The sequence below is a fragment of the Manacus vitellinus genome, unplaced genomic scaffold, assembly GCF_001715985.3.
Source record: "Manacus vitellinus isolate BGI_N305 unplaced genomic scaffold, ASM171598v3 scaffold_5_pilon, whole genome shotgun sequence".
Classification (NCBI taxonomy): Eukaryota; Metazoa; Chordata; class Aves; order Passeriformes; family Pipridae; genus Manacus; species Manacus vitellinus.
Window position 1 is genome coordinate 4,516,433 of NW_021940682.1, and position 24,203 is coordinate 4,540,635.

Consider the following 24,203-nt stretch of genomic DNA (forward strand, 5'->3'; position numbering starts at 1 on the left):
AAAAGCGTTTTCTCTGAAATTATGCTCCCAGGGTCTTTTTCATCTCACTAGCATACGCCTAACTACCACTTACTGGCAGTGCACTCCAAATTTCTGTCAGAAAGAGTAAATTTAAAAACCACGGGTTTGTACTTTAAAATTTCTCTTTTGATTGCCATGTCTTTATGTTTTGCCTTCAGTGGATGTCTAGCTACTTATTCGAGGGAGAAAAAAAGCTGTCTCTGCAAGAATGATGAGCTGAGTGAAAATGATTTTTTACTTTGGCGACGTGTTAAGAGCAATTTGCACTGTGCTTTGATATTCTTCCCACTCTTTTGGGACTTGCAGTAGTTTCCTTTGAATGGAGAAGAGGAACTTTAATTTGAGGGAAGGAACAGAAAATAAATCAGTTGCAGTAGAGGCTGTGTTTAAGCCTGTAGGTTCTCTGGAGTTCGGAATCCCCATTGCCTGTGCTTGGAGTGCCACGGAAAGGCTGTTTTTGCAGATCAGATCCCAGGTGTTTGTATGATGGTGGTTATAATTCCATCGGCCACACTCACTTAACATCTTTCTTCAGGTATTTTGACGCCTGCGGGTGCCAAGTGCTCTGTGTCAGTGTCTCCAGTGCTTCAGGCTTGAAGGCTGCAGGGTTGCATGGGGTGATTTCTCAGCCTGCTCCAGCATTGGTGCTTCAGCTGCAGCATGTCAGTGCTACAAGGCTGCAGTCACCAGCCTACAACAGTTACTGCCTCTGCATACAAAGGACCCCTTACGATGAAGCATTTACGATACCCCAGTAATGAGTTGCGGTAATTCATTGTTGCATCTCAAATATATCTGATTTCTACCATCCCCGGAAGTATAAATGTGGGAATAGAACTGCTGACTTGTCCTGTCAAGCTGTGCAATACCAGAATACATCACTGTAGCTTAAAAAATTGATTTTCAGCAAATTTGCTGCCTGGGTCTACAATGCAGACAAGAAGTAAAATATATTACCTTACCAAATCATTGAATTGCGTGAACAATTGAAACAGAAATTAAATATAACATACATCCTGAGTGCAGTCAGAATCCTGAGAAGTGCTAACCATTATCCTAAATTTAAAATTCATAAAGAAAATAACCTAAATTTAAAATTCACTGTAGAAAGTATAGATTTTTATGGAGCAAATAATTTAATTTCTATCTCCACAGCTGCTTGGGCAGTTAATTGGATGATTGAGCTTTACTTTTGTGCTTTGGGTTCTTTAAGGCACTGCTGTGGCTGTGCAAATGGATATAAATTACATCAGTGTGTAGAGACAATGAAAGTCGGGATCTCTGGGGTGTCCAGTCAGCTGTGCAGGCTATTACCTCATCTGCTGGGTGAACACTGAACACTTGCTCTTCTCTTATATTATTGCAAAATCACGGCAGTATTTTTTCCATTAATTCATGGAGTTTGTTGTTTTCCCTACTTACTGCTGATTCCCAACCATTACAGTCTGTAATTGCATTTTTGTTGCTATGCTCTCACTTTGTAGATGTATGTGTGTGATATATATGAATACAATATTACATCATTCAGCACTTTGGAAGTAACTGACAATATTGTATCTACCAGGGAAATCTGTTGAAAACTCTCCATGTTACAGCTTGATATTTCTTCATATGTACATGTACTTTTTGTTAGGAGTTACTGATTTTTTTTATCTGACTAAGGTGTGAGCTTTTGCTTTAGAGTCCATCATATCAACCAGATCTACAGGCTTCAGCTAAAACCATTATTTTTTTTAATCTGCCTGTGTGCCTTCATTTTTGGACTACATTCTTGTGTGTGGCAGCACAGATAAAGGGAGAAATGCTGAGTGCTGGCTGCCTGAAGTCTTGCATCCTGCTGCGTGATGCTTTTGGAAAGGATATTCACCTTTTACTGACCCATCATATGAAACTCTGTAGAGCTATTCCCAGGACCACTCAATGTGAAGAGGCAGAGAGGTGCTTGTGGAGAAGTTAACTGTACTGTGAGGTAGTGGGTGTGACTGTGAGAGGTTTCTGGGAGCCGAGGCTGCAGTCCGGGGTGGAACGGCACTTCATGGAGTTTCTCTGGGCGTGAGACTGTGACAGGAGTCACACTGCAGCTTCTGTCTCTTTAACAACCTGTGTGCTTAGCAGGCAAGTGCACTTGGGGTAAAAAGTCCTAAAGCAGGAGGGAATGGCTGACTTGTGTATTGATGACTGGTATCTTGATGGCACCATAGTAGAGGAATGTGTTGCTGGCGATGAGTCACATCCAGCATCCGAGGATGTGTTTCATCTCAACCCCTGGCTGACCTGACAGAGTACAGCTCCTGCCCTGAAGCACATGGGTTTTTTTCTTGTTCTGTAGTGGGATGAAGTCTGTGGGTATGTAGCAAGCTCATAGGTCTGTGTAGACTCCTGTTACATACAAATTACTGCAAGTTCAGTGGAGCTGTAGCGTTTCTCTGATGTAGTGAATTTGGATGTCTGAATTTTAAGTAGGAGTGGGAGAAGTGATTTAAACAAAATGCTGTAGCCTGTGACCCACCACTTTGCCAAACTCGTTGTGAAAGGCTTGCCCATTTTGAATTTTAATGTAGAAGCATTGCTAATTTATCTTTAGCATGGTGTTGTAAAACAACCTCCTCTTCACTTCAGTGCAATATTTGGAGTGCAGAATCTGCCAGTCACTTGTATCTACAAGTATCCTCTTCAGGCTTAATGAAATCTTGGTGAAAATTTTCACTGCTTAAATGAAAGCTTTGCCACTAGACTATTTTGTGAATGAAAAATGCAGGCCATTAATTCATTAATATCCATAAACTTTTCAGATGAATGTTAATTAAATTGATGGAAGTTTACAAACTTCACAGGCTTCCAAGATTTTTGTACAAAAAGTCCATGAAACTTGGTAGTTCTGCTAAGGTTTTTTTGCATTGGGATTTAGCTCTAAAATGAACCAATATGAATCTGAAAGGAAAGTGTCATGGTTTCAGGTGAGATAGAGGTTATTTTCCTCTTCTTAGCAGTACAGTGCTGTGTTTTGGACTATCGACCTTGGAGATGTACCAGATGGATAAACTTTATTATGGAGAAGCTTTATTAGGGATGTTTTACATACAGCATGCCAGCTTGTCTGTGTTGATGGTAGAAACAGTGAAGGTAAATACCCAAACATTTCATTGCTTTCCTAAAGCAAGGGAGAAGCTGAGTAAAAAAAGTGAGAATATGTAGGCTGTGGCAGTCCAGCACAGAGTCCCATTTGTTTGTGGAGAAAAGAGATGGAAAGAATAAGATTTATGTTGAAGGGTATGAAAATGTAATTAGGAGTACAAGAGGGATGCTGTTAAAAAGAATGTTTAATCTAGCAATTCTCTGCACATTCTGAAGTCATTACACTCTCATTTACTGGGGAAAAAAGCACACAGTGTTGTTGCTGACTTGGATGTTAGCAGTGGGCTGGTCTGATACCTTTCAGATATCCTGAATGGCATTGTCCAGAGACCAGCACAAAATTGGAAGATCTAAGCAGCCTGCTTGTGCGGAATCTTTAGTAGTGATACAAAAACCAGAAAAGAACCTAATCTGTCTTTCCAATCCCAGGTCATATTTTAAGAGATTATATCTCTAGGGGAAAAAGCCTTTTCTTTAAGTGTGACGTTTTTTAGCTGGATGTAGTTGGGAAGGAATGTAATCTACAACACAATGTCATTTTACAATCATTTTCTTCTGAGACTGCCCTTTAAAGGCTATCCAGACATGGGTGGAGAGCACCCCATGTCTCCCTTTAATTAGAGCTATATCTTTAATTGACTGAGATAGCTCTAAAAATAAACTTGGAGATACTGTGGGAAGATGAAACTAGAGGACTGTTACATGTAGTGACAGGACAAGGGGGAATGACTTCAAAATGAAAGAGTACTATTAGGAAGAAATTCTTTACTGTGAGGGTGGCAAGGCACTGAAACAGATTGCCCAGAGCTTGACTCCCCATCTCTGGAAGTGTTCAAGGCCAGGTTCTCCAAATTGGAACCTCTAACAGGGCAGCATGTAATGTTTTTTTTTAACTCTTTACTCAGGAATAATTACATGTCTAAAAGGACGGCTGGGAAAGCTGAGGGGTCCGGGTGGATGCCTGGAGCTGTCCAGGGTCCTGACCCACCGAACCCTGCATTGAAGCATGTAAGAAACGGCACACAGTGACCAAGTGTCAGGGCTGGCCCTGCCTGGGGCAGGAGGTGGACTAGATTGCGTGAATTATATGATGCTAAAAGCAAGGGAGGCACCAAGTGAGAAAGGGCATACCTTTGTGTGAAATTAATTTTCATATTCTGATGTGTGCCCTGTGCTACCTCAGCCTTGGGTTGAGTTGGGTCCCTGAAGCCCAGCCTGTTTGGTTGTGCTCTCAGTAGAGGAGCTAGCCCCAAATGACTTTTCACAGAATCATTTAGGTTGGAAAAGACCTCCAGGATCATCAAGTCCAACCTCTGATTGACCACCACCTTGTCAACTAAACCAGAGCACTAAGTGCCATGTCCAGTCATTACTAGAACACTTCCACCTCCCTGGGCAGTCCATTCCAATGCCTCACAACCCTATGAGTGAAGAAATTCATCCTGATGTCCAGCCTGAACCTCCCCTGGCACAGCTTGAGGCCATTTCCTCTTGTCCTGCCGCTGGTTACCTGGGAGAAGAGGCTGACCCCTACCTGGCTACACCCTCCTTTTGGGTAATTGTAGAGAGCAATAAGGTCTCCCCTGAACCTCCTTTTCTCCAGTCTAAACACCCCCAGCTCCCTCAGCTGCTCCTCACAGGACTTGTGCTCCAGACCCTTCACCATCTCTGTTGCTCTTCTCTGGACAAGGCTTCGTGTAGACTTGCAACAAATGACACTTTATTTGCCTTTTAGAGAACCTGCACCCTTATATAATGAAATTACACTTTTCCCAATTTTAAGCTTATGTCACTAAGTGTTTTATTATTTATATAGAAATGACCGTTTATTCAAATCAGTTATGATAAATTATTCATTAATTACTCTTGTGCCTCTGTATGAAAATACATTTTAAGGAGTTTTGTTTTCATTACCGGAAAAAATAAGTAGCTACTGTAAACTGCATTGATTCTGTAATTGTAGTAGCTATTCCACTCAACCTCCTTGGACTTCTAAACTTCTGTTTTCATAACCTTTAGACATGACATTACATGGCACTGCACTTCCCTCTAATTGCTTCTTTGTTTGATAAACATACCTTTTTAAACAGTTTGTTAGTGACTCATTATATGTAAATCCTATTATGCTGCTGACGTCCTTTTTTTACTTTTCAACAAGGTCTTTTGACCTTGGCTCTACATTTCTGCAGAAAGACTGCCCTGAAGAAAGATAGTGCTCTAAATGAAGAGTTATACCGTTGATTTATGTGCAGTCTTTGGAATTCTTTGTCTTGTTTTCTATTATTTGCTTTTCTTATGTGACTTCTGACTCTTACATGTCAACTTTTCTTGTGTTGTTGGTTACATGAGCCAAATCGTGTGCAATCAGATTTTCTGGGTGAAGGACAGACTAAAGATGTAAGATACAGATTGATACAGGCTCCTGCCCTGGCCCAGATATAATGGTGCTTGATACATTTATTGATTCCTCAAACTGTTTCTTGCTTCTTAATGTGTTTTATGCATTTGGTTTGACTGTGTGTCATGGGGGCAGTGGGAAAAGTGATTGCTCACTTCTCTGGATTCATGCCATTGTTTCGTCCAACTCAGGAGTGCATTTAAATGAACCCTCTCTATCTGTAAGTTGATATTACATGTTGCATTTTTAAAAATGTCTCTAGGCAGCCCAAATCATAAGGCTTCTCCATCCAATCTCTACCCATAAACTATTCTAAACACCTGAAACACCAGAGAGCCCCTAAAATGTTTCCTAGGTAACCTGTTGTGGTTCCTTTTGCTGTTTATCTACATGTACTTAATTGGAATCAGAAGGAATTATTTGGTTTTTACCAGGATAGGTTGGTAAATAAATCTCCATATGTATTGTAAAATGGAATACAGTTTTGGGTTACACCCACCATGATGAACTGATCTCAGCTGTCCTAACTAGGACAATCTATAAGGTAAATGAAGCTTTCTTAAGAGGCTTAATTTTTCTTATTAATAGAGGAGAAAAAAAATGAAGTCTGCAAGTATTAAACATAAGCAGTGCTTCCATGCTGCCAGAAACCAATCTCAGTGCTTAAACTCCACTCAAGCTCTAATTGCAAATTTCCTGGGGAGATCAATCCTTACTAGTTGTCTTTGATGTCTTTTTAACCAGTGAATCTCAGTAAACGTCATTGATTCATCCGAACTATTTAGACATAAAGCAAAGGCAAAGAACACTTGTTGATTAGAGGGTCTTTTCCTTGTAGAAATTCATTGTTTAATATACTAGTGAAATGGAAGTGTATTGCTTTTAAGACAGGCTAAAAAATGAAAACCAAAGCTTTACCTTTGGTATCCCACATGATCATTAAATCCATATTTTGGTGCCTGTACATGTTGATCGATTTCCTTTATTATTCATGTCAGTGGGATCAGGAACTCGGAAAGCCACTCCTTTACATGAGTGTTACTGTTCTTTATACAAGTAGAATTGGAAGCCCTTTATATTTTTTTATGAGCTGAAACAAACCTTATTTATTGCATATACCATGTCCTACTAATCAGATTTGAGAGAACTCTGTGTTTCTACAGCTGTGTGAGCTCTCTGGTAAATCCACCACATACATGCAGGTGGGTCTCCTGACACCTTCAGAGTCCTCCTGCGTGCTGTCTTTCCTACTCCCTCCCATGTTCAGTGCGGGCTATTGTTTGCCTTTCACAATTATTTGTATTCTGCTCATGTGACTGTGGAAACATTCATCCTGCATCAGTTCTACAGGGTTAGGATTGCTCTTAAATTGCTTAGGAACTGTGCATTTGACTGTGGATTGGTGTCCTGGCAATAACCTTGCACGTATATGAAACTGTGCTGAGAAATCCTTTGTAAAGCTGGGAAAAGTGAGTAGTTCCCTTTACTGAGCAATAGCTGGTCTTGCAAAATTTCCAGATATTTTCCATCTTTCCTGACTATTCTCTTATCCCACACTGTCACAAGAGAATAATTCAATGTGAGAGTGCATTGTCTACTTATTCCTACACCAGACATGTCCATCCTGAAATCACCAAGTACAGGCAGAGTTGGAGGACTTGGTCACTTGGCAGTTGTATTACTTGTTTTCCACTCTACATTTCTCTACCTGTAGTGTAGTAGTTATTTACTTTAACAAAGACCTTTGTGCATAAAAGTGGTATTGTGTGCCTACACAGTGTAGCTTCCTCAGCTAGGACATTGTGAAATGCAGTGCAGGAGATTAGTTAAAAAGTTTATACTGCATTTCCCCACACCTGCAGAATAACCCATTAAACTGCCATAAAATGGTAACTACTCTTGTTGTTTAATAGACATACATGATATTAAAAAAGTAGTTTTTCCCCATGAAGTGATTGTTTGTGCTCACCCTTGTCTCCATGAAACATCTAATAAAAACCCAAAAAGGTTTTGATGCACTTTTTTTGGCTTAAGCTTAGAGCATTGTATCGATGCAATCGTAATGTATACAGGTTGATACACAGCTTTTTCTCTTCTGCTCAGACTTGGAGCAGATTAAGAAAGACACAGGGAAAAAGTGAAGAATGGGCAAACTGTTCAAAAGCAGCACCTGCAAGTTACGTCTCTAAACCCAAAAGATGGGGGGTTGCTGCCAAGCATTCAGCATTGTGCAGTATGAGATAATGCTGAAATACCTACTCTGCCTATGTGTCTTTCTGCCACCGAGTGCCAGTGAACTAGGAGGTTGTGTAGATATTGCACAGAGCCACCATTTAAGTCAGAGTCAGCTGAAATTAAGTGGGAGAGTCTTGTGTACCTACCTCCAAAGGTGTTGACAAAGCAGAGCAGGGCTGAGAATCCCACACACTGGATGGTGTTTTCCTCTGAGCTTGTTGTGGCATCTGGTGGTGTCAGGTGGTCAGGGAAAAGGAAGGATTTGCTGACTGTTTCTTTGGATGTTGGCAGAGTTTAAGTGATTTGACCTGGGACTCAAAGTTCATCCTTATCACACAGGATTTAAAAAGAAAAAATCAAGTGAGTTACTCAAGTGTACGAGACAGTGTTGAGGGTAACCAACAGAGACAGTTATTTATGAATTCTGGTCAAGCTGTTCTTCAGGGAATTTGCATGTTATTTTTCCATTTTGCACACTTTACACAGGGCTGGGTGACTCCACAGAACATTTAAATGCAGATATTTGGAAGGCAGCTCAAGTCCTTCATGAGGCCTCCCTATTGTGGAAGTGTTGGAAACTATAACTCATCCAGAAGAAGAGACACCCTTCCCGCCCCCAGTAGGCTGAGTTCCTTTCTTTCCATTAATCATGAAATGATATTTGCTTTTTATAATTTTTAATCCAAAGTTTGGGGTCCTAATGTGTTGCAGGTCATTAAGTTTGGATCCATAAGTCTTTCAGAACTTTAGAATTTCCCACCCATTCATATCTCTTTGTCTTGTCAGGGAGAATTCCCTTGACATTCCCAGAGAATTCATGGTTTAAAGTACTACACTGTCAATAGTCTGTTTTCTAAAATAAACTGTTACAATCTCCAAATGTGCTTTTTTTTTCTTCTATAATCCCCACTTCATACAGTGGTATGAAGGCCGACTCCATTGAATTAAATGCCACAGTAGCAATTTAAATGTTCTTTTAATTCATGGCAAGTACTCCCTTGCAGTGCCTTCACGCTGAGTGGAAAGCTATTAGAGAGCACAAGGTTTTGAAGTTCCTGCTTAAAGTACATCTTGAACTAAAAGTGAGTGCCAGCTAGTCACTGGTACTCTGTGGCTTATGTGAACATGCAGTATTTTGCAAAGTGTTCTCTCTTTTGTGTGTGGTTGCTCTGCAGTTAATACCCTTTTGGATAGAAGAGAGTGTCCTGCAGCAGCACAGCGCTGCCTTCAGTCTCCCAAGTGATCCTTTGCAGTCCTGTGTCCCTCTGTAAATATTTTGTGACATACTAATCTCATGAAAAACAATATTGCCATAAGTACATATTTGTGAAGAGCACAAAGTTTACATAAGCTCGGAACGTTTGTTTAGTTCTGAATAAAGACACTGCTGTCATGACTGAGACATGCTTGCATGGACCCGCAGAGAAGCTTGTCCCACCTGGACAACTTCTCTTTTGTATGAGCAATGAGCTTGAGGTTTCAAAATGTGTTAGTTGGCAGTGCCAAAGTGAACTGAAGAAGGTAACTGGAGGTCCATTGTAGGATCTCTTCCTTATTTTCTAGAGGGATTTCATAGTCACTGTTGCAGTCTCTTCTTCTAATAATCATTTGGTAATCAGAGCCCTACCTGTTCCAGTGAGAGAGAGGTTTAAATTAGATATACAGGAGAAATTGTTTACTGTGAGGGTGATGAGACACTAGCACAAGTTGCCCAGAAAAGTTGTGGATGCCCCACTCCTGGAAGTGTTCAAGGCCAGTTTGGATGGGGCTCTGAGCAATCTGGTCGAGTGGGATGTGTCCCTGCCCATGATAGGGAGACTGGCAGGGGGGTTGCAACTAGATGGGGTCTTTAATGTCCCTTCCAACCCAAACCATTCTATGACTCTATGAATTTTTCTATTACCTTGCTGCCAGTGGTTGCTCCTTGCTCTGTGGTCCTGGAGCCAGGTCAGGGTAGAATTGAGTGAAATGCAAGGAACCACAACCAGCTCCCCAGTCCCCTACAGGGAATACACCATCCCTGACGTTGATGTTTTGTTGGGACCACTTGCAATCAAGCTGTCATGTCTTGACAGCTCTGCAGGCGGAAGAAAAGGACCCATCAGACTGAAGATGATTTGTAAACAGTGGAGAAGGAGCATTTGCCACCCTGCCATGTCTGACAGTGTGAAAAACCAAGGCCACATTACCTGAGGCTGTCACACAGAGAGCTGTCCTTTCAAGTGTCAGCTGCATCCTTATTCAAAAGTGCAAGAAACTGTGTTTTTAAGAGCTGAATTTGACTGCTTGTGAACTCTCAGGGTTTTGCTGGCTCCTCAGAAAATTTAGTAGAACAACACCCTTCACATCAGGATCCTGCCTTCACAAAAGGGACAGTAAAACCCCAGCAAAACCTGCAAATTAAAAACGCTTATTTTAGAAAGAAATTATTCTAATTTATGCTCTCAGTGTTTTCAATGATTTTGACGTCTTAAGCATTAAATCAGAGGCTGAATACTGTAATTTTTCCTATTTTTCCAGTAAGAACTTGGTTGCTGATTAAAGTCTTTGGCAGGGAGTAGGCAAAAATTAATGCATTAACAACCTAACAATGAAATCAAAGTGATTTAGTGTAGCATTATCTAAAAGAAATTATTTTTTGTTAGTACTGTGTAATGTTCTTTTAACAGATGACAATGATTTATTTCTACTTCGATGAATGATTAAACTAATCAGTGAATTGCTGGAGAGATGCTTTGTTAAATTAGTCCCATATTCAACTGGGAGTCTTTAATCTATTGCTCTGTGTGCTTATTTGTCATTGAATTCGCAGGGGGATGTACAGGTTCTTCTTTTGTTTATATGAATATGAAATAGAACATCTTCTTTGATTATCAATGGAATTTCATTGTTTTAAACCAGGGAAAATGAGACAGTGGGGCCTTTCTGTCTTTGTTTTTGTTTGGAGATGCCTTTAAAAAACCACTTTATGCAATCCTTTTAAAATTACTTGACTTACTTTTAAAGGGAGTTCACTCTGCTTATTTCCAATATGCAAGGTGCTTTTAATTAAGAGTATTTGCAAATTCTGTGGTAATGATTTGTTAAAAATCAGGAAGAGTTGGTGATTTATTTGTACATTTTCTCTATTACACTAGATAAACCAATGCTGCACTGTTTTTATTAGTCCACCCACAATACTCCAACCATTCATGAAAATTCTATGAATGAAGAAAATAACGAATGTGTTGACAATGAAAATAAGAGTTTCAGGAAGCTAATATTAGTGGAAATGCTTTTGTAACAGCTTTACTGTCCAAAGCCAGCATTCATTAGGCCAGTTTACAGTTCTAAGGAGAAAAACAACTGAGTTTTCTTGAGCATTTAGCATAAATGACAGCTGGGTCCCTACAATGTGAGAACTTTCACGCTGTCAATATGAACTGACAATTTGCCTAGCAAAGAGTTATGCTGTGGGAGGTTAAGAAGAAAAGCATGAGAAGGTTTTTATGAGTCCTGTAAAATAGATTTTGCTGGTAATAGAAACCTAGAAGGCAACTTGGGTTTACTATATAGTATTATCTCCTTAAAACTGAAAATTGGCTCTTATTGAAATTACAATGTCCAAATCTATTTTACAAAAAAAAATCCAAAAAACCCCAAAAAAACCAAAAAAACCACAACAACAACAACAACAAAAAAAAAACACAACAAAAAAACAAACAAAAAAAAAATCTGAAGACAGATCACCCGTACCTACACCATGAAGACGATGTGAGATCAGTTGGTATGAGGAAACAAGTCATTGTTGGAGTTCATCTTTGATGTTATTTACCCTTACAGGAAAAAAAACACTCCAGGTTTTGATAATTAATTAAGTATTAAATCCAACCTTAAACCCACAGTGCACACCCTGACAAACAGGCAGTTGGAACAGCGAGAGGATGCAGGGAAACATCTTGAGAGCCCAGTGGTGATGTATTTCCACAAGCTGAGTAATTCTACTGTGTCTGAGGGCTAAAACTACCTTTTGGTTAATTGTGTTGTAATTTTGCTTAAGCTGTTTGCACCGCCTATTTTGGACAGCCCAAAGGAAGGAATGAGCTGAGTGCTTATGGGAAGTCATAGAGTGAAGTCCCCTCTGAAAGAGGGAAAGGAGAAATGCCTTCTGTAGAGAGAAAAAAAGGAACCATGTGTTTTATACTTGCTTATGGGCAGCACTTGAGTTTCAGACTTGTATGATTTCTGTGTGACCAGTCAGTTTGTGTTTGGTTGGACAAAGAGTTCCTGAAATGATCCTGCAGTCTCAGCAATAATACAGATCTGTGATTTAAATGTCTGAAGAAGAGTCACGTGCAAGATAAATGCAGGTTTCTCCCAGGTCATCCTAAGCAATTGCTTGCTCTTCATTAAGTTCCAAGCAGCTGAAATGCCACCAAGCAGCAGGGACGCTTAATCCTTTGGCCTTACAACCCCCCACACCCTATCACTGGACTGTATTTTGCTTTATGTGTATGGAAAGTTTATAAGTGTGGTCTTCGGCAAAGCGGATCTGTTGAACATTTTAAGCTAAATGGTGACATGTAGACTCTGTCTGATGTCTGTGCCATGTCCTGAATTTTCAGTACTTTGCTAGGTGAGGCAAAAGTGTCTGAGGGCTCCTGTGGGCATCGTGGCTTTTCACAGAGAACTGTATTCAACCTGTTTTTTCTCCTGTGTCCAGAGAGCGAGTAGATTTGTCCACAAGTTAGGCAGAGGGACAACCAGCATGGTGATTTTATCTCTCCCTTCGACTTTCCTCTGGCTCCTTCATACCACCTTCTCAGCCCTTATCTTGTTCTTTTGCTTTTTAGACTCTCTGAAGTGATATCTAATCCCTCAAGATTTGATCCAAACTTGGCAGTTATTTTGTTGTTAATCAGTAGCTATAGCTAGGCAGGTGTGATTAAGCAGTTGCTTTGTGAAACTCAGAGGCTTGGTTAATCCTTTGTTTTAAAGAAAAGGGAACACAATCCCAAGATGAATGGGTTGTTTAGAAAAGAGCCACTGGGAGTGAAGTCAGCAGGACTGAGCAGTAAATGGGGGAAAGGTAATTCTGGCAGTGGGGGATTGCAACCACCAACCCACTGACCACCTTCTAAAAACGGAGAGAAGAACTGTACATGCAGACTAATTAGCATGAGAAGCAAGAGATATAGTTAGCAAATAAAGATTGGAGTAGATTTGAGTACTTACTAATGAAAAGGATATGTAGTTTGTAACCAATGAATGTTGATGCCTTTGTTTGTTAAAATGTATAAATTGTGTGAAGTTTTGATGATTGGTGTTTTCTGGGTTACCACCCAGCTCCCTACTTCGCACAAACTGGAGTAAAAAATAGAAATACCTCTCCTTGGTGTGTGATTGGCCATGCACACCAGGTAAGAAGCCAATGTTCAGGATAACAGAAGGACAAGGGTTTCAAAGCTTCACGTGCTTTTGGAAACCAAAGCATTTATGCAAGTGACAACTGATATTATCATTTTTGAGCATAACAGGATATAAACCTCACTTGAAGGACAGCAAGTCATCTCAAGCAATATCAAAGGTTCTTTGCAACTCAAAGAATTTAGTAACTCCTAAGTGTTTATTTTGGGGGTCTAAAACCACACAACATGTACTACAGGCACAGAATTTATGTGACAGTGTTCACTACTCTTAAAAGCAAGAGTTAAATGGCTGCTGCCTTTGTCTGTGGTTTGTCACAGCCTTGCCTTTGTATAACTACCTATCTTGGAAGGAGCTTTGATATATCTTGAATGAGAAAGAAACTGTTATTTATAAAATATATCTCTTCTACATTTCCTTTAATTGCCACCCCCACATCCTTCCTTTACTGAGTATATGAGCTCTCATTTGGTCAGGGTCACCTCAGAGATGAATCTCAAGTCCTTTGAATCTCAAGATATCTTTCTAGTTCAATAACTGTAAATTAAAAAATGTTCTTGAGAAGGCAGATGCAGGGCAAGAGTGCAGCTGCACACTTAGTACTGCTCCACTGTGCTGTCAGTGGGTTCCTAACTGTGGCTGAGCCTCAGGACACTAAAATTTATATTTCTGCTTTAGCATATCTTAATCCACAGTTAGGATAACAAACGTGTTGTAATGTTTTTCGTTAGAAAGCAGGTTGTGACTTTATACTAGCTGAACAGAGTCTTAATTTGCTGAGAAAAGAAGACAAAGCAAATAAATGTAAGGAAGTAAAGAAATGAGACAGCAGGAATGAGTTCTAACAAGTGCAGAGTTTGTGCTGTGACACTGGGTCTGTTTTCTGGACCACATACTGTGTTGCAGTGCCTGGTGAATACATGATGTTAAGTCAGACGTTGCTCTCTATGTGTAAGTGAGGCCAAGTGCTGCTGCCATTCTGCCTCATCCTTCCAGAGAGTTCTGCGGTGCTGCATCCTGTCGCCGTGGCATCTGCATTCTCAGAGGCCTGTGCAGTACCTTCTGTCTCTGCTGCAAAGTCAGCTTTTGACAGGTTTGACAAATGAAAAGCCCTGCACTGTTGTTTGCATGAGGAGAATATTAACTCTTGCACTGTAGACAAATCCCATTCTGTATCAAAATCACACTGCTTTAAATTCACCTGTCTCTTCACCACTTTTTTTTTTATATGCTGTGCTGCACTGATGCCCTGTGTGCTGTTTAAGTGATTGTCCCAGCCTCACTAAAGGTGAATGACCTGGGGTTTACAGGAAGATGTCCCACTCATAGTTTAGCCATCCTCTGGACCGAAGACTGTGCAGATCTAATTTATTACTGTGTTTGATGCACAGGAGAGCAGGACAATTTGACCTTGCAATTTTATGCCCTGCTAAGCGACTACAAGAGCTTCTTAGCTGAAATTTTCCCTTTCTAATTTTAATTTATTCTGTGTCTGGGCAGCTGACAGTTTAAGGAGCTGCTGTCAGGCTACAAATATCTTTACCTAAGGCTTTGGACTGACCCGTCCCAGTGACACAACCATGGAGGGAACCAGGGTGACTCCAGATTCTCAGTGTGTTTCCGTCATCACCTTGTTCCCTATTCCTTTCTTCCTTTCTTCCCCAGAGGTATCTATTGTATATCAGCTCAGGAAGGTCACTTGCATAGATTCTTTTTTTCTTTTTATTTTTTTCTGGTTGTCATATTTCCCCTGTGTCCTTGCAGCTTGCATAGTAGGCTCATGGTCAATATCTGCATCAGGACTTCAGGCAGTTTTGGTTTTACAGAAATATCTTTTATCTTCTATATCACATTTGTTGCATTCTGGTTTGGGGAGTGGGGATAAGACCTGTCCTACATCTACTTATCAGCTAATTTCTGCCCTTTTATTTTTTTTTCCTTAGCTCCTAATTATCCTTTTTCTTTCCTCACTTTGAGCCCTGCCAGCTCCCCGGGTTCTCCAGGAGTGGCTGCTACAAAGATGTGTGTGTTCTCCTCTGTAAAACCGGTCCTTGTTTTGTGTTGCTAGGCTACTCCCTTCCAGCTGCCATTGAAGAAATGCTCCGTGGTGGGAAACGGTGGGATCCTGAAAAAGAGCGGCTGCGGCAAACAAATAGATCAAGCGGATTTTGTCATGCGGTAAGACAGAAACCTCAATGCCACATTGTCCCTCCTTCCCCCTGCTAAGTCTCAGAGTTTTCAAAGCTATTCAGTTGCGATTAATCAAGTGCAATTTGCCTTGTTGCCTCGCCTTTGCAGGATGCTTTGTACAGGCAACTTGGGTGAAAGTGTGAGGAGAGGCAAAAAAAGGAGTTGTGGCTGGCTTCTGCAAATGGTTGTGTGCGGTGTGGCGACAATCTGCCAGTGGTTAAGGTTGTGACAGATGGTGCAGTGTCTCAGGGAGGTACTGAGGAGCTGCTTTTCTCATTATTTTTGTAATGATAGGCAGGGTCTCATCCTGAGGAATGTCCTCTGAAACTCTAAATGCCATCTCTGCAACCCCTTGAACTCAAGATGAGTAGGTGCTGATTATGAGGCAAGACTTAAGATCTAAGTTGGTACAAGCTGAAATCTTCCTGTGTTTTTCTTCCCTCTGGCTGGCTGTCTGAGGAAAGGCCAGACCTCTTTCCTTGATGCAGAGTTTTTGGGATTCCTCACATTTCCTTCCCTTCCAGCCTTCCTGAAGTTATAAGAACCTGTCAGGAGGGATGTTGAACCAGCTACTGCTTTCGTGATTGAATTTGACACTTTCTCGGTCTGCAATCTTTAAGGAAGAAAGACAGAAATTAGTTCCTCCCTGTTAAACATGAACAAGAGAAACATTGTGAAGGAGAAACCGGAGGAATGCTCCCAAAGAGACAAGAAATGGAGTTTTTTTGGGTTTTGACATGAGTGCATAATGAACACCCACTTTAGCAAGTCTCCTTATTAGATCCTGATGGCTTATTTGTAAAGCTGTACAAATTTGCTGCAAACCAAACAGTATTACTGTAATTTCTAGTTTGCATCTCAAAGACCAAAAATGCCTTCTATGTTAAAGAAATAAAACAAAATAAAGGCAAAAGGAAACATAGAGCAGAAGATGCAAGGCACAGGGGAGAAAGGCAGCACACTGATTGCCATTACTGCAAAGCTCCCTAGGTGTTCCACAGGCTAAATATAAGAAACTGCAGGGTGTATACCATGGTAATATTACCGAGATGCAATGGAAAACTGAAATGCTGTAGGAGCAATCAGTTGCAAAAACAATAGAAATTTAAAACAAACAAACAAACAAACAAAACAGAAAAACCAAAACCAGCAGTTATTGTAGCTGGATGAGGAAAAAAAAAACTTTTCTCTCCAGGGACAGTAAAGCAACCACTATCTGGGCAAAACTTGTTTTGACTTGGAAATAAATGATAGAGAGTTTTCTGCAAAAATCTGCAGGCTGTATTGTGTTACTGATGTGCAGTCATATTTGTGTGTCAATTCTTTTGGATTAGAAACTAATACACCCCTGGGAGAAAATATTTTTACAGCAGGGGAAAGACAGGATTTGGTTGATCTTTTATAAATCTGATTTCTATAATCGCAGAGCTGAGAGAGAAAGAGCACAGTGGTAACCTGCATAACATTTTTCATTTTTTGAAAAGAAATTTGTGTAATATCTTCAAAGTATTTCTTCAGTGCAAAATGTCATGCCAGGTTTTGTCCTTGTTCTTTTATTCCACCCACGTGGGTTTTGATTTCGCTTGTGTGTATTTGCCATCTTCTCTCATATGTTGTAATCACTAAGGTTATTTAATGAGTTTAAACTCATTGCTGAGCATCTTCTACAAACACAGTTTTTCCAACACAGAGATGAAAAGAGCAGCAGTTTTCAGCCCCTAAGGCATAACATGCTGCATCTGCAATGAAAAAGGTGCATGGCATATGGTTTACATGTTTCATAGTGTGGTTATTAGTGTGGTTATCTTCTGATATCTGGCTGGTTTTCAGGTTTGTAATCCTTATTTCTAAGAAAAAAATTTGGTTTTACACCTCCTGCTAATGCTTATTTTATGAGAGAAATGTTGGGTACTCACCCAAAGCCATGTTTTTGTCTCTGTTTTGATGATGTTTTCCTTCTTTCCTGCATGTTCACATACTCACTCCTCAGTACCAGATGTAACAGTAAGAGAATTAGAAAGAAGTTTCTTAGGATGAATATTTTATTTCTTGATGTGCTCCTCACCAGCACAACACTTGGCACTCTACTGGCATATTCAAGAAAATAATTAGAAAGGCCAAGAAGTTTCTGTTAACCAACTGATTTCTTACAGCTTTCTCTGGGTACTCAGGGCTTTTCTTAATGTTTAATGCACAAAAAAGTGGGAATGAGACTTACTGATGAAAGGAATTAGATGTGTTTAAACGATGCATCTGGGACTGCCTTATGAAAGAATTTTCATTATTGATGAAAATTGATGCTGAGATGATAAAAAGCAGGGTGAGATCTTAGTCCTTCATAGTGCTTTTGAATAAACTTTAATCAAAAGCAGTTTCTTACAAGCTTGCCCTATAGTTAGTGTTTATGCAAATTGGAGAGCATTAAACTGTAATCTGGCAGAGGCATTTATGCCATTTTGCTGCCCTGAGGCAAATCACCTATATATATGTTTCTTCACAAATATTTGTTTGACTTGCCACTGAAAACTGCTACTGAGAGAGTTTGTACAATCTCTCCAAATAGTATTGATCTGATTAATTTGTACCTTACCCAGCGCTGGGGCAGGAAGCAACCTATTGCCAGATTTGATTTGATTTTATATTTTTTTGTTTTATTTTACTTTACTTAGTTTTTATATTACTTTATTTTATGTAAATATTTTTCGATTCTTAAGATTTTCATTCTTTATGTCTGAGAATTAAGCTTCCATTATGCTTCTATTTTTTTCTTTCAGTTCCTGAAACCTCTTATTTTGGCTCCTCTTTTCTGGCTTCTTTTGAAGTTGTCTAGCTTCTCTTAAATTGTGATAGACCAAACTAGAAGCTGTTTTGTAACTGTAATTGTGCACGTTTTGACAAATATAGTCATGAAAAGGAGAAAATGTTCCTGGAAAATTTATGTTTCTTGGTGAATGTGGTTGAATTCATCTATGTTCCACGTAGGCCAGACATCACTGTCCTTCTTGGTGTTTCCTGATGATGTGAAATGAAGCATACGATTTTGAGAGCTGATATTTGCATGCAAATACATGCAGATATAGCATTAGTGTGGGTTTTTTTCTTATGGAATGTGGGGTACTTTGCATTAGCCAGAATTGCAGGGTGTGCTGTGTGGGCACCAGTGCCCTCTGCGGGCACTGACACCGCACAAAGCCCTAACACGTGGAGGTGCAGACGGGAATTTATGCAGCCTCATTCTGCTGTCACAAGCACCTGGATCCCTTCTCCAGGCACTGCAGAGGTCAGTGAAAATGCACAGAGGCAGTGACTGCTGTGGAAGCAAGGGCTTTCCTTGTGCTGAGACTGATTTTTTCCCAACGTGGCAGATGCGAACAGCAACCCGTAATAAATAAAACAGCCCAACAGTTTCTGCAGTAGCCCCTGGAAACTGCTGTAAAAACTGAGCCATAGCTCACTTCCCCAGCTCCTGCCTCTCACTAGTGGTGGAAAGAGGCCTCTGAATTGTTAAGATTAAAAAGAAAAAAATCAGATCAGCAACTTGTTGTTGGACTCAGGGGTGTCATTACTGACATGGACTGTCTGGAGGATGCATGCAGAATTGGAGTGCCACAAAGAGGTTAATGCAAAAGATGGTGAGAAAAATGATGTGACTCTTCAAGGTGTAAAGAATCCATCAAAGGAACCCATGTCTCTCTGGTACTGAGAGGAGAAGCCATGAATGTGGAACAGTTCCTCTCTGAGCCACTGCCTGCCCTCTTCCAAAGCTGGGGTCTCACCCTGTGTGGGGGTGACTGTCTGCAGAACTTAAAGCAACCAGGGGCTGCTTGAGCCCCTTCTTTAGGGTCAGTGTTTGCTCAGCACATGCTCTCAGTGGGGTAGGAAGAGACAGGAGCTGGCCCCCAAGCATGCCCCTTGTCTTCCTGTACCTCACGTGCTCCCTCTCCGTGCTGCACTTTCCCAGCCTGCTGCAGAAAAACAATTAAACCACCGTGTACAAATGGAGATGTCTTGATTTGGTGGTTGAACTTCAAAATTGGAGGTCAAATTTGGTTATGGTAGAGTTCAAAACTGGTTTTTGTTTTTCTTTTTCTTTAGAAATCCCCAGCGAAACTCCAAAATCCAACAACATAAACAACTAAAAGTGTTTCTCTGGGAAAAATTCCAAATTCCACTTGATTTTTTTTTTCCCTCTGTGTTTTCTTGGTAAATTCTGTACACTGAAGGTACCCCATAGTGAAATATTTAAAATGACAATTTTGCTTGTAATACCACAGAGTGGTAGGAGTCTGAAGCCTGATACTGGTAGATGAGGCAGACCAGAGTGCAAAGCAGAACTTTAAAAGAGTTTGGATAAAAAAATTTCAAGAGATAATAACAACCTCTTCCACAGCCTTTCAGCCTGTCAGAAATGCCAAATGTGTGCCTTTGTTTTTGCTTAGCAGATAGATAGATATCATCTCTGCAAAAGGTTTTATTTCTGTATTTCCCCACAGTCTGGTACAAAAGTGTCCTATTGTGTTTGTAGGTCTGGTGCAGTAGGGAATATTTGGTCTGGTATTTATACATCACTTTTACATTTTCTGAAGCTTGTCAATCCTGAATGTCAATTAAAATCTTGATTGTCTTTCTGTGCACAGGTGCAACCTTCCTCCTCTATCCAGTGAATACAGCAAGGACGTTGGATCAAAAACCCAGCTGGTGACTGCAAATCCAAGTATAATTCAGAAAAGGTAGAGGGCATATCCCCTTTCTGGTTGGGGGAAAACAAAGAGAAAAATGCTTCATCTGTGTTATAGATATTAGTGCATCAGAGTTGTGTTCTTAATGATGGTCTGATCCTGGAAGGGGATTTAAAAAAGGTGAAATAGGCAATGATTTGGTGCTAGGTGAAATAATTAAAGACTAAAACCTCGATCCTTTCACTATAAGCAGGGAAACTAAGGAAGGTTGGCTTTTATAGAGTTATTTCATTTACCAGGCTTCCCTCTGTGCTTCCAACTCCTTCCCTTTTCCATGTGCTGGGCATGTACCTGAGGTGCCTTGGCTGCTCCCAAGCCAGGTACCTACTGATGGGTGTCCCAGGCTACTCTGCTGGTCAGGCCAGCTGGCTGATGCATCCCACAGTTACTGAAGATGCTAGTTTGGGTTTCTCTTTGCTTCCACACCGATAACCTCTGGGTCTTCACTGTTTTCATATTCTTTGTTTGATAACAACTTACAGAGTACAAAAGGTTAGGATGGAACTCCTTGACAGGTTGTGATCATACAAGCTTTGCTTTCTTAGGAAACTGGGACAGATTTTTGTTGTTTATTACAGTTGGTTGAAATTTTCCAAATGTCAGTAGCTGATGAGAGAGAGGGAAAAAAATAAAAGTCAATGCCATCTCTCTGATTTTGCCTTCCTGAATTTTAATTGCTATATTTTTTGTTTATCCCCCGGAATGAGGTAGACTGTTCTCCAGCAGAAAAAGATCTGGTAGTAACCTGCCATGTTCACTGAAGAACACAAGAGAAAAGGCATAAACCAAGGGGATGAACAGGAAATGATTAGGCATAAAGAAATGTATAATGGGAGCACTGCGAGGTGAAGGATTGTGAAAGGAAGCAAAGCAGGGAAATAAAATACATAATAGAAAGCCAGGTGTTTTAGAAAGAAGAAAGGCACTGGTTTGGAAATTGATGTTTGATGGCACTTAAATGTAGTATTTTTCCTCTCTAGCAGAATTGAAGGGTTCTCTAGTTTTGTGTGTGGAAAAGATGTCAGTCTTTGACAAAGTAGAAAAGAGAGGGTGAGCAAGAGGGAAATGGAGTAGTAATCATCTTCAAGAGCTGATTCCAGGCAGAGAGTGCCTGAATAGGGAAAGGCACAGAAGTGCTTATGGGATGAGATCAAAGCAAACCAAGCAAAACTGTCAGGGGATGGCACCGGGTGCCAGGCAAGAAGAGGGGCAGTGGATGTGAAGACAGGGAATCTGAAAATCCTGTGGGATGTAGATGGTGGATGAGGTTCATTTATGAAGTGGAATGAAATGGCCAGAATATCCCATCAAGGAAAGGAGATCAGTTTGGCCGTGGCATTTTGGATGAAATGAAGAGGAGCAGTATGAAACATAAAGCTTGCAAAAGATTTTACAGTTTTCAAGGCAGAGGATTATTTAACTCAGGGATATTTGTTTTGTACCCTCCCCTCCTTCAAACCCTAGAGTAGAAAGCTCGCTGTACTTAGTATTTTTGAACAGAAAAGGGAAAGTGTTTTAGTGATGCTACAAGGAGAATGTGGAACTACACTAGAGAGACCCTAGAGTTATCCAGCAAGACAGAAAGGAAGGAGTGAGCAGATGGTTGAAGAACCAGATGGAGAGAGCGAGGTGCTACTTTGTGAGAGGTGGGTATCACAAGGAGTGGTGGTGGGGGATGGGGTTGAGAAATGGGGAAAAAAGAAAGGGAGGAAGGAAACAGGATTGTGATCAATGTAGTTTTCAAAGTGAGTGAACAATAACTGCAATGCAAGACCTTTGATGGGAAAGTAATGTGGAGTGCATATGCATGTGTATTGATTAGGAGGAAATCTACAACCAGGAACTGAGAATGACGAGGGAACAAATTTATAGTGCTGAAAATTGGCAGAAACCTCCTCTGAGGCTTGAAACTCTTGAGAGATTTGACACTTTGCTTCCTCTGCCTGGTCCAGAAGGGATTTTTTTTTTTTTAAATAATAGTTGACTGATGTTTCCAGTGTGCTCTCCAAACTCATTATTTTACCTCCTGTGTGTTAAGATAGAGTGGAGGGGAAAAAAACTTTAAATTTTTTGGGGTAAAAATAGAAACAAAGACTACCACTCTGTCATCAAGTTCTATGGTAAGAAGTTTTTTAAGGAATTAAGACTACTTTTAAGTCCAGACTTTCTTGATATTCAAGGATGTTCAGATTGGTGGCTGATATGTGTCTGTTTCTAAGCTGTAAGTTAACTAGAGTCACATAATGGTATCATTCATTATCATTCTTCTCCTCTCCTCTTGTTCTTACTTGAAGTAGGTTGATATTGATGAGGCTTGACATCTCAATTATCTCTCAAGTGTGTTGTGGCAGGTTTAGTGAATTGGTCCGGCAACACCATTCATGGATTCTAAAAGATTTATCCTTGCCAGATAATTTATGATGAGGCATGTTGCATAGGGCGAAGTTTTCATGCCAGGGATGTAGAGGCAATTTCCTGTCTGGTTCTAAAATCAGAATTAGTGCCTTTAGAAAATCAAATTGTTGGCAGTAATTATTGCAGAGATGCCACCATTTCCCTCCAGACTTAGAGCCTAAGGATGGGGGAGTCAGTATTTTAATCTGAGAGTACATTGACTGGAGATACCTTTGCCTTTTGCAAAACTTAGAGGTCAAGTTCCTACTCTGTTTTCAGCAGGAAGTGTAACTGTGCAGGTAGTACAGTTTTCACTTGTGAAATGTTTTTCACAGTCCTTATTTGGGTTTGAAAAATGATGGGGAATTTCCAACCCTAACTTCACTTAGTATAATACAGGAGAACTGACAATAGATGTATTATGGTAGAAATTTTCCCATCTGACTAAGAGGACGTGTGATGACTGTCCCAGTTTCTCTTTTCGTCTAAAATATTTCACAGGCATCTCCCTTCAATTAATATTGGAACTCGCAGTCCTTCAAGCCCATGGAAAACTCCTTTTCTCACTTTCTATTCAAAACTTACTTTTCTGTCAAACCTTGGCTTGAGGTGGCATTTGGGATTGAAATGTTGCATAAAGCTACTCCTGGGGCCAATGTGACCTCTCCCTCCCTCTATCCCCCAGTATTGTTGTGGGACTGCAAAAAGGTTGGCATCGTTGATGTTTCCAGTTCATTCCTGTACTATCCTAGTCAACTTGGCCTTATCTGCAGGGAACAACTTTGTAGGCAGAAGGTTATTCTATGTTTGTCCTGGGTTTTATTTTCTTTCCATGAGTAGCTGCTTGAAGTCCCTGCCAGGAAAGAGGCAGTGCAGTAGCGAGACCTGTGATGTGCCTGCAGCTGTTCTTAGACTCTGGGAAAAAATAAACGAGGTTGTGTCACTTACAGCGATTGTTTCTATATTCTGAACACTTATCTACAGCTGTGAAGAGGGACTAGTCAGCAGGTAGCATGTGAAGGTAAAAATGCTTTGTAGGTAGTGATGATATTCGACCACTGGCATGAGATTTTTAACTAAGAAATACAAAGAGGTACTATTTGAGATGTGGATTACTACATGTTTCTAAAGTCACTGGATCTGGGCTGTTTAGGAGAAGCAAATTCTATGAATTTGCTATTGTCTTCAACAACTCTTGCAAATGTCATACAATTATACTCTTTTGTCTAAACTTTTAATTAAATCTGCAAACAAATGCTGTTTGCAGCAATATTCCTTTCTAGTTATCACATCTGCTTACTCTGTCTAATCCAGGCACACTTATATCATCAGCAACAGTCCAAATAGATTGTTTCCCAGCATTCAGTGAGTTTCAGATCAACTGATATTTGTCAGTGAGTGTTTTATCCACAAGCTTTGAGAGTTTTTCTGGCCTGTGTAGAAATAATCCTGTTAGAAAATGGCACGGTGACTCGCAGCATTCTTTATTCACCACAGTCCAGCATTGGTCTAACTGACAGAAGCCCTCGAGGTATTAGCACACACCTCCCTACACCATTTTTGAAACGTAATCCCTCAAAGCAGGAGCTTTGTGCCTGCAGAGCTGAGCTCTGAGGCAGAGCTCTGCCACTCCTGTTTCATGTCCTCTCCCCTCATCAATAAATCCACTTGGATGAGGACCAGTC

The 24,203-nt window shown here is 40.5% G+C and overlaps 1 protein-coding gene across 1 annotated transcript in view; it reads left to right on the forward strand.

Moving 5' to 3' along the window:
- Positions 1-24,203, forward strand: part of ST8SIA1 (ST8 alpha-N-acetyl-neuraminide alpha-2,8-sialyltransferase 1) — an 82,917-nt gene that overhangs the window by 16,820 nt on the left and 41,894 nt on the right. The window contains exons 2-3 of the mRNA XM_029963659.1: positions 15,264-15,373; positions 20,023-20,115. Of these exons, the coding sequence (XP_029819519.1) occupies positions 15,264-15,373; positions 20,023-20,115 (203 nt within the window). The remainder of the gene's footprint in view (positions 1-15,263; positions 15,374-20,022; positions 20,116-24,203) is intronic.